Source organism: Melanotaenia boesemani, chromosome 21 (assembly GCF_017639745.1).
Source record: "Melanotaenia boesemani isolate fMelBoe1 chromosome 21, fMelBoe1.pri, whole genome shotgun sequence".
Taxonomy (NCBI): domain Eukaryota; kingdom Metazoa; phylum Chordata; class Actinopteri; order Atheriniformes; family Melanotaeniidae; genus Melanotaenia; species Melanotaenia boesemani.
Genome location: NC_055702.1, coordinates 11,103,312 through 11,114,242, shown reverse-complemented (window position 1 = coordinate 11,114,242; position 10,931 = coordinate 11,103,312). Strand labels below are relative to the sequence as shown.

General features: G+C 38.3%; 1 protein-coding gene across 1 annotated transcript; it reads left to right on the top strand.

Moving 5' to 3' along the window:
* Window positions 1-545: 545 nt before the first annotated feature.
* LOC121632592 (G-protein coupled receptor 26-like) lies at window positions 546-10,406 on the top strand. Its single transcript, XM_041974212.1, has 3 exons — window positions 546-1,328; window positions 2,075-2,188; window positions 8,986-10,406. Exons 1-3 carry the CDS (start codon window positions 661-663, stop codon window positions 9,212-9,214), a joined length of 1,011 nt encoding a protein of 336 aa, XP_041830146.1. The 5' UTR covers window positions 546-660; the 3' UTR covers window positions 9,215-10,406.
* Window positions 10,407-10,931: the final 525 nt, after the last annotated feature.

Sequence of the window (10,931 nt, the reverse complement as noted above, 5' to 3'; positions counted from 1 at the left end):
CTTTTAACAGGCTGTTTGTGACAGTTTCTTCTTCCTGTCTGTGTTCTTTAGTCCCATGCAGCTTTGACAAGATACTGTACTATAAGGATGCATGAATAAGAAACGGAAAAAAAATGATGGTAACATTCTGTGTGCACGAACTTCTGCGTATCCCACATGAAACAAATGACATGCAAAACATGTGTCCTTTCCTGCTGCGTATAAGGGCAGTTTAGATTGATATGATAATAAATACAAGTTTCTTTTGTCTTATAAAATCTCATTATCAAGAAAAATGAGATATTTGTATAGTGTTTAATATATAACACAGACAAGAGTAGCCCACACACTGCGCGGAGGGGTTATGCCTCGAGAGCGCATCACAGGACGACAAAACCCCTCTGCAAGACGCAGTGCCAGAACAGAGCAGCTTTTGGCGAGAGAGCTCATTTGCTGTAGTTTAGAGGAGAAAGGGGAACCTCGTCCTTATGAATCCACATAATGAATGAATCCTGATAATCGTTGCTGCACAGAGAAAATGTAGTGGTGGGAAAAGAGAATCTCCACCGGTGGAGAGAATTAGGGATGCACGGACACGGTTGTGGCTGACCAATGCAGTTTTGTAGCTGCAAAACAAGACTGGATATGCGCACAAAAAGTGGGGAGAAGTAAGCCCACAGGATGGACACTGCGGATGTAATTCTTTCTGTGTTGGTGGTTGTGATCATTATAGTGTCGTTGCTGTCCAACGTCCTGGTGCTGATCTGCTTTTTGTACAATCCGGAGATCCGCAAGCAGGTCCCCGGTCTCTTCAACCTCAATCTCACCTTTTGCAACTTGTTGCTGACGGTGTCCAACATGCCGCTGACTTTAGTGGGACTTGTCAGTAAGGCTCAGCCGGGGGGAGACGGATTCTGCCAGATCGTGGGTTTCCTCGAGACCTTCCTGTCCACCAACTCGATGCTGAGCATGGCCGCTCTGAGCATCGACAGGTGGATCGCGGTAGTGTTCCCCCTGAGATACCACTCCAAAATGCGCCACAAAGACGCAGCCTTTGTGCTTGGGTACACGTGGGTGCACTCCATGTCCTTTTCCACGGTAGCCACCTGCCTTTCTTGGGTTGGATACCACCGGCTGTACGCGTCCTGCACTCTATCCAACTCCAGGGCGAGCAGTTGGACCCAGTTCGTTATCTTTACCGTCTTTTTTCACTCTTTCACCTTTCTTTTGTCTTTTATAGTATTATGTTTCACATACCTCAAAGTTCTTAAAGTGGCAAGGTTTCATTGTAAGAGGATCGACGTTATTACAATGCAAACGTTGGTGCTGCTAGTGGATATACACCCCAGGTGAGCTTATTAAAGTTAATGTGTGTGTGTTTTTCTGTTTGTGTGCATGTGTGTCTTTCGACTTTGCTATGGAGATTTACATTTTGAACAATTTTGAGAACATCATTTAGCGCGAAGAACGTGATAAAAGAACAAACTGCTCAAATCAGCTCTAAAACCTGAAATGACCTCTGTTTGTGTCAGGAAAAACTGATCAAGTAATGCTGAGACATTATAATTTTATAATCAGCATTCAGAAAGTAGGTAAAATTAAATCCAAATAAATGTCAGGAGTCTCTGAATTACTTTTTGTGGTAGGCTATGGGAAAATTGAGTTTATAGTCTTTGTATGTGTGTGTGTGTGTGTGTTAGTCTGTGTCTGTTAAGATTAGTAAGAACAAGCCCTGTTACATGGCTTTTACAGGTATTCTTAATTCTGTCTGTAATCATCACACTGATGATCTCCACTTAATAAATTATTACATCAAACAATATGCCATCATAGCATCACAGTTATGTTGCATTCAGGTTCCCACGACATCATCAGTAAATGATATTGCTCTTTAAATTCTTAAAGCTGGGACCATCACAGTCTATTATATAACAGTCATTAGAAAACAAAACAAACAAAAACACTTGATTTCCTTTAACTCTGCCCCAGCAGACTCCTCATATATGACATTTAAGCTCCTGACAATAGAAATGCGCACTACTTTTTAATTATGTGCCCCACTTATTATAATGGATTAAACTGTTATTTCTTTCAGTGTTCGCCAGCGTTGCCTGGAAGAGCAAAAGCGACGAAGACAGAGAGCAACAAGGAAGATCAGTACCTTCATCGGCACCTTCATGCTCTGCTTTGCTCCTTATGTGATCACAAGGTGAGTGTTGGGAGAGACAGGGTAGGAGAAGGGAAATCACATGGCACACACACTGTGGCATGCCCAGCTCTTTGGTGACCCCCAGACTGTTCAAGCTGGCACACCCGCTGATCCAAACCCCCCACTCCTCCACCCCCTTCCACTTCCACTTCTTGTCTGCTTCCTCTCAACTAGCCAGAGTTGGAATGAGATTGGCTGACCTTGTGATAAGTAATATGCCTCTGCTCTGCTGTTGCTGCTGCTGCATTAGCACTTTTCTCCTCAAGTTCGCTGGGTGCATCACAGTTTGCTAAAATTCACCTGCATCAGTCCCTGCTCAAAGAGTGGATGTCAAAAGAGGTCTGCAGTAAGTGAGATATAATGGATGTCTATGTTAACATGTGAGAAGTCACATAAAGAACATGAGAAAAATAAAAATGAAGAATAATAAAGTGCATGAGTCCACACTCATTGCAATGAAATATTTTAAATCCAACTTCTTGTCTTCCACTTTCAATGAGAAAATATTTTTTTAAATAGTTTCTGTTCTGGAGATCATCGACTTTAATGGATACCATTTTTAATGAGATGTTGCTGTTGTTGCTGTTTTTATTGTGTTTGCCAGAAAAGAATAATCTAATAAATCAATTACTTTTAAACTGTCAGATACTCACGGGTATTGAGTGTAGATTATAACATCAGTAAAGTGTATCGTCAAAATATTCAAGCTATTTATTGTCAAATTCTGTAGGATGTGAGTACATACACAAGAACTGGAAAAGACATTTCTTTCCAGCCCACAGTGCAAAAGTAAAGAGAATCACCTGAAAAAACACATTCCTATACACAAGATATATATATATATATATATATATATATATATATATATATATATATATATATATGTATATATATATCATGATATCATGATTAATCACCATTCGAGACTGTGCCTGAAATTTGCTCATTTTTATTGTATTGTATTGACAGAAAGAGCCAATGCATACACATATTTAGTGTTTACTGGCCTTCCCCTGGGTAAACGTCGGATGTCCAATGGTCAGTAAATGCAGCATGTACTTTTATATGTTTTTCTAAATAATTTCTAACATGTTCTAGATCATTATTCAGAATTCATATATCATCATCTCACCAACCGTCTCCATGGTGAAAATTTTTGTCATAAAATGACCTGATGTGATGAATGAAGTAAAATAGCCAAAATTGATGAAGAAACTCTGATAAATTATTATCAGAGTTTGATACTCTGATAATAATTTATCAGAGGTTACTCATAATATTACTTATTTTGATACTCAGATACTCAGAGTATCAGAGTAAGATTATGGCTTACTGCTCATGAAAACCCAAAAATCTAAATCTCAGAAAATTTGAATATTACATGAAATCAATGAAAAGGGGCTTTGAATACAGAAATGTTCATCTGCAGAGTATAGTCATGCATATGAACGCAGATGTTATCAGCCTGTGGCCCTGCTGGGGTGTAATGAAAGACCAGGATGCTTCAATAGCAGCCTTCAACTCTTCTGCATTGCTCAGTCTCATGTGTCTCATCTTTCTCTTGCCAATGCCCCATAGATTTTCTATGGGGGTCAGGTCAGGAGAGTTTGCTAGCCAATCAAACACACTAGTCATTAAAACCAGGTTTTGGTTCTTTTGGCAGTGTGGGCAGGTGTCAAGTCCTGCTGGAAAGTAAAGTCCGCATCACCAAAAAGCTTTTCTGCTGAAGGAAGCGTGACATGCTCTAAAATCTCCTGGTAGACGGCTGCGTTGACTCTGGACTTAATAAAGCCCAGTGGACCAACACCAGCAGATGACATGGCTCCCAAATCAACACAGACTGTGGAAACTTCACGCTGCACTTTAGGTGTCTAGGATTGTTTCCTCTCCATTCTTCCTCCAGACTCTGGGGCCTTGATTTCCAAATGAGATGCAAAAATTGCCCTCATCAGAAAAGAGCACTTTGGACCACTGCTCAACAGACCAACTCATTTTTTCTTTAGTCCAGGTAAGACGCTTCTGACATGTTTTGTTCAGAAGCATCTTGACAAGAGGAATACGACATTTGAAGTCCATGTCCAGGAAACACTAACTCCAGACTCAGTCCGCTCCTTGTGAAGCTTCCCCACATTTTTGAATGACCTTTTCCTGACGATCCTCTCCAGGCTGTGATCATCCCTGCTGGTTGTTCCACCTTTTTCTTCCACACTTTTCCCTTCCACTCAACTTTTTATTGATGTGCTTTGATGCAGCACTTTGAGAGCATCCAACTTCTTCTGCAATTACCTTTTGAGGCTTTTCCTCCTTGTGGAGGGTGTCAATGATGGTTTTCTGCACAACTGTCAGGTCAGCAACCGTCCCCATGATTGTGAATTCTACTGAAACAGACTGAGAGACCATTTAAATGCCCAGGAGTCCTTTGCTGGTGTTCTAGATTAATTAGCTGGTTAGAGTATGGCACTTAGAGGCTACAACATTAAACCTTTTCACATGATTCTAATTTTCTAAGATTTAGACTTTTGGGTTTTCATAAGCAGTAAGCCATAATCATCAAAGTTATAACAAATAAATGCTTGAAATATCTCACTATGCATGTAATGAGCTCATATAATATACTGTATGAGTTTACCTTTATTAGTTGAATTACTGAAATAAAATTAAATGTTTTGTGCAAATTTCTCATTTTTTGATTTTTGAGTTTGACGTATCTATCTATCTATCTATCTATCTATCTATCTATCTATCTATCTATCTATCTATCTATCTATCTATCTATCTATATATATATATATATATATATATATATATATATATATATATATACAAATGTGGACAAAAATGATGGTACCCCTAGAAAAGACTGAAAATAATGTGACCAAAGGGACATGTTTATCCAAGGTGTGTCCACTAATTAGCATCACAGGTGTCTACAGTCTTGTAATCAGTCTGTGGGCCTATATACAGGGCTACAGGTAGTCACTGTGGTGTTTCGTGATATGGACCAGAGGAAGCAAAGGAATGAGTTGTCTCAGGAGATTAGAAAGAACATTATAGACAAGTATGTTAAAGGTAAAGGCTATAAGACCATCTCCTAGCAGCTTGATGTTCCTCTGACTACAGTTGCACATATTATTCACATCCATGGAACTGTAGCCAACCTCCCTGGACTTAGCCGCAGGAGGAAAATTGATGACAAATCAAAGAGACAGATAATACAAACGGTAACAAAAGAGCCCAGAAAAACTTCTAAAGGGATTAAAGCTCTAGGAACATCAGTGTCAGATCGCACCATCCGTCGTTGTTTGAGCCAAAGTGGACTTAATGGGAGACGACCAAGGAGGACACCATTGTTGAAAACAAATCATAAAAAAGCCAGATTGGAATTTGCCAAACTACATGTTGACAAGCCACAAAGCTTCTAGGAGAATGTCTGATGGACAAATGAGACAAAAATGGAACTTTTTGCCAAGGCCCATCAGCTCTATGTTTACAGACGGAAAAATGAAGCATATGAAGAAAAGAACACCGTCCTTACTGTGAAACATGGAGGAGGCTCAGTTATGTTGTGGGGCTGCTTTGCTGCATCTGGCACAGAGTGTCTTGAATCTGTGCAGGTACAATGAAATCTCAAGACTATCAAGGGATTCTAGAGAGAAATGTGCTGGCCAGTGTCAGTGCTTGGTCTCAGGTGCAGGTCATGGGTCTTGCAACAGGACAATGACCCAAAACACAGCTAAAAACACCCAAGAATGGCTAAGAGGAAAACATTGGACTATTCTAAAGTGGCTTTATATGAGCCCTGACCAAAATCCTATTGAGCATCTTTGGAAGGAGCTGAAACATGCGGTCTGGAAAAAGCACCTTTCAAACCTCAGACAACTGGAGCAGTTTGCTTATGAGGAGTGGGCCAAAATACCTGCTGAGAGGTGCAGAAGTCTCATTGAGAGGTACAGGAATCGTTTGATTGCAGTGATTGCCTCAAAAGGTTGTACAACAAAATATTAAGTTAATGGTACCATTTGTCCAGGCCTGATTCATGAGTTTATGTTTTTAAAATAATTCTGTTGAAGCATGGTTGAAAAGCAATGTCTAACTTGCGTCGGTTAAATTTCATATAATTTTTATTTACTACTTTTGTCAGATTCAAGTTATTTCTGTGACCATTGTAAGTTTTTCTTTCTTTAACCGAAGGGTACCGATGATTTTGTCCATGTCTGTATGTGTGATATATATATATATATATATATATATATATATATGTGTATATATATGTATATATATATATATGTATATGTATATGTATTTAGTGGCCTGTCTGCAGGGTACCAACAGCATCTTCTATTGCCAGTTCATTTGCATGTTGGCCTCATGGTTTGACATCAGCTTCTTAGACCTGAATGTTGCTTACCAAGAAGGTGTGTTTGAGAGGCAGTAGAAGAGAAGGGGGGTACAGGGTCCATGCTCACCTTGATGCCAGTCAGCATGAAGGGCCAGAATGTGGAGCAAGTTAGTTATTTCAAATATCTTAGAACAATAATAGATGATCAGTTGTCCTTCCAGGAAAATGTCAGCTATCTCCACAAAAAATAGAGACAGCACCTTACTCTTCTCAGGAAGCTGAGGAGCTTTAACAGCAGCCATTGCACTCTGACCGTGGTTTACAAATCATTAATTGAGAGTGTTTTAACATGTTATTTTATCTCCTGGTTTGGAAACCTTTCAGTTAAACAAAAGAAGAAACTGATGTGAATCATTAATCAGGCCAGTAAGATCACTGGACATAAACAAGAGCTACATCAACAAACACTAACCACAAAAGCTGTCCAGATTTATCAAGACCCCACCCATCCTCCACATTCTGCATTTCATCTGCTGCCATCAGGATGCAGACTGGTGGTTCCACTGGCCAAGAAAAAGGGCTACAAAATGGCCTTTATTCCATCAGCAGTGGCCGTCCTGAATAATGAACTTTTTTAGGTTTTTTTACAGGATCTGCCGCAATGCACAGACATGCATGTGTCTTTTGGCACTTATACTTTATGTAGGTTTTATGTATGTTTCTTAACTCAGTGGGATGTGTTGCTTCTCTGTTTTTGTTTATTTATTTAATGTTTTCCCTGATTTTTATTGATCTTTTTATCCATGTTTAAGTCATTATGTGTGTATTGAATAGATATTCCAGAGCCAAAGACAAATTTCCATTTCAAGGATGAAATGGACAATAATTTAGTCTCTGACCATTAAAAGAATTTACCCTTGCAGGTCAGAAGTTCTTGATGAGCGATAAATGAAAGGGAAGCCCAGTATAAAAAATCTTTAGTCATAATTTGCATCCAGAACAGCTTTAGTGCACTTTGACATTAACTTTATAAGTCTTTGGACTCCAAACGAAGGGTTGAAAAAAAACTGGTGTTCCAAAAGTTTAGTCCCCAAATGTTTTGATGGTGGTGGAGTGTGCTGACTAACATGAGAATGGAAAGACTCTGAGGTTTTGAAACGAGGTTGGCATACATATTAAATTGTGGGAGGCTTTGACATTGAGCTTTTCATCTGCTCAGACAACAAGACAAATTGCTGTGCTATCAGTAAACTGCCAGAAATGAATGGCAACAACAAGGCTGCACATGCTTTCATTCTGCACATGGCAGTGTAATAATTAAAATCTGAATATATTGTGCTGAAAGCTCCTCCACTGCCTGATGCTCACATGATGTCAGGGTCATGGTGTGTAAAGTAGAATCCCTGCTGTGAGATGTGGCAGCTGAGTTAACCTCCTGTTCACCGTTTCACTCAAGTAAGGGGAGCAAACGTCAGTAAAATCAACTGGTTCATAAGGTCAGTGCTAATGTGCTGACAAAGTTGTGTACAGAGTAACCATACAGAGTTCAACAGAGGATCAGTGATTTTTACACACCTTTGATGATCCCTGGTAAATAACAGTGTAAAAAAACATAAACTGAAGTGACATTTGTGAGCCTGTAATTTAATTTAAGTTATTAAAATTATTTTAACTAATCAACTTAGTCCAAAAATATTGGGTAAATTCCAAATATCAGAACTATTCGAGTATTTTTTAAATAAATTATGCATCATTCGACAGGAGGAAGGGTCCAAATTCAATAATCAAATCTGTCAGAAACTGGGCCCATAAAGATGACACCAAAAAGAAAATGTCAATTTTATATTTAAAATATAAGATTTCAGACACATCATTTAAATAGAGATGTTCTTTGGTTAAAATAAATAAATGAATAAATCTTTCTCCCTTTTTTTGGTCAAGATTAACCAAGTTATTAAGATTTACAAAATTTTTCCGCATAAATACATGCTTACTGTCCATGAAAATATTAAATATTGCTTAACTTTTCACAGCTCTCAATAACTCAGGCTCAATTTTTTACTGTTCAGTAAATTATCTAAGTTAATATTATTATTAATATTATTATAATTATTATTTACTCATCTGTAAGGATTAGCAATATGGAGAAATTTGAGAAAATTGACTTAAGATAATTTGTGTCTCCTTTCAGGCAAATAAAGGATATTTTTTTTCCAAAGTGGAGTCATGTGAGGAACTGAAAACATTTAAAAATGTATTTAAGGGGAAAATTCTTCACACAGTTAAAAAATTTGCATGAGTAAAGAATCACTCTGTGAGATTGTATGTGCAATAGTCTCTTGGAAATGTATTTCTGTTACTGCATGGTAAGCTCAGGGCTTGTATATTACTTCCAGCATGTTGACTTGCCTTTTCACCTCTCACTCTCACACCACCCTCTCTTTATGCTCGCCCACAGGATCGTGGAGTTATTTCCAGCAGTGCCTATTAACCCTCACTGGGGAATTGTCTCCAAGTGCTTAGCTTATAGCAAGGCAGCTTGCGACCCCTTTGTGTACTCCCTGCTGCGACACCAGTACAAGAAGACATGCACAGACATCATCAACAGGCTGCTGAAGCGTAGCTCCTTGAATGCATCAGGGCGTGGGCCTGAGTATCAGGGCAACAGCATACCGACAGCAGAGTGACAGAGGGGAAGCGGACTGATGGGATACAGCCTGGGGGTTCGACCTGGCAGCTGCCTGGGAAACATGAACCTGATTTATTGTTGATGAAAAAGAGGACAAATATTGGTTGTGCTTGTTCACGTCTGCTTATATTTAGTCTGACATGTCAAAAATGGGCAAAAAAACATAAGTCACTTTAGACAAGGGCAAATCTCTGCACAGCAGTACCACCATGTCTCTATACTGAGTGCCCAGAGCAGCAGATCAGTGCAGTGAACTTGCTGTGAGGACAATAAACAGCAGATTTCACATCTACCTGAAGAGACGGATGTGCTCACATAGGAAGAATGGCTGACTCATAGCCTCATTATTTTAGCTATGGTAGATTTCAGTCTGTATAGTTTCATATATATTGATTTTTGCTGTATTTTGTTTTGATATATAATTGCCTAATCTTTTAATATAGTGGGAATATGTGCAAAGTGTTTGCAAGTGAGTAATGGACACATTATTTCTTTATGTAGCACTGAAAACTAACCAAACCAAAACTTGACATGTTACACGACCAATTTCCTCAGTTCTGTTTTTAGAGAAAACATATAGAACCTGGCACAGATTTTTCCAGATAAATAGGTTAAAACACTCAGAATTAAGCAATTTCATCTTATAATTTTATTCTTTTTGTACATTGTATTGTTTTATCCAGAGGGAAATGGCACAGTTATGCATTTCTTTTAGTCCACACCAAGATTTTTCGCTTTATGTGTCAGTCATTGTTAGAATGCTGATAAATTTTAAAAAGCTAATATAAGAGTAAGATTATTCTTATAGCCGAAGTTATAGCTGCACTAGATCAGTTGGGTTTCTTGTGCCCTCAAAACACAACCCTTAATCATCACATTCTTCAGAAGTTAGCAGGTTTGCAAAATAACTAGCTGTTATTTACAGGCTGCAACAATTTATATAGACACCCTGCTATATTACAAATATTTCCTTACTATTGCTTGATTGAAGTTGGTTTTGCAGGGGAGTTACATAAAAACAACTTGATCTTTGAATACATGGGTTTCTGCCTCTTCCTGTTTTTTCTTTCATTTAAGGCAAGCAGCATACTCCTAAATAAAACTTCCTGGTTAATCCCACTTAAATATGTCTGAAGACCTACTAGAAGATTGTGGTGGTGTTATTTTGCTGTGTTTAGCATGTTCTTTAAAAGCAACCTTGAAACAAAGGGTATGTGAACACCAGCCAATCACAACATTTAGACTTGAGGACTCTAAAAAGCACAGTGAAAGGTTCAAATCCCTTTTCATTTCTGTTCAAACTCTAAAAACCACATTAAAGGTCTGAAGTTTTATTTAAATTCTGTTATCTGTGCTTTAGAGCAAAAAGCAAATTACATTTATTTTTGTTTTATTTGATGCTTTGCCATGTGACTGATCAATATTGACTGTTTTTAGCCACATTGTATGCATTTAATTACCTGCATCAAATTAAGCAAAATAGCATGTTCACAGTTTTTATGCTAAAATGTACTTAACAAACAGCTAAACACATGCTAGATATTTAAAAGTTTTTGTATGACCTCTGAACAAACGCGTAACTTTAAGACCTTCCCCGACGATGGATCATCACAAAGGGAACACAGAGAAGAAAACCTTAAGATAATTTTTTCATTTTACATCATTTATATTGTAGTGGAAGCAGCTTCATTCTAAGGAAATCAACAACTAAAATG

Coding starts and splice junctions, on each gene's coding strand:
- LOC121632592 (XM_041974212.1), top strand. CDS start 661: ATGGACACTGCGGATGTAATTCTTTCTGTGTTGGTGGTTGTGATCATT. Junction 1,329..2,074: donor CTAGTGGATATACACCCCAG/GTGAGCTTATTA, acceptor TATTTCTTTCAG/TGTTCGCCAGCGTTGCCTGG. Junction 2,189..8,985: donor GCTCCTTATGTGATCACAAG/GTGAGTGTTGGG, acceptor GCTCGCCCACAG/GATCGTGGAGTTATTTCCAG.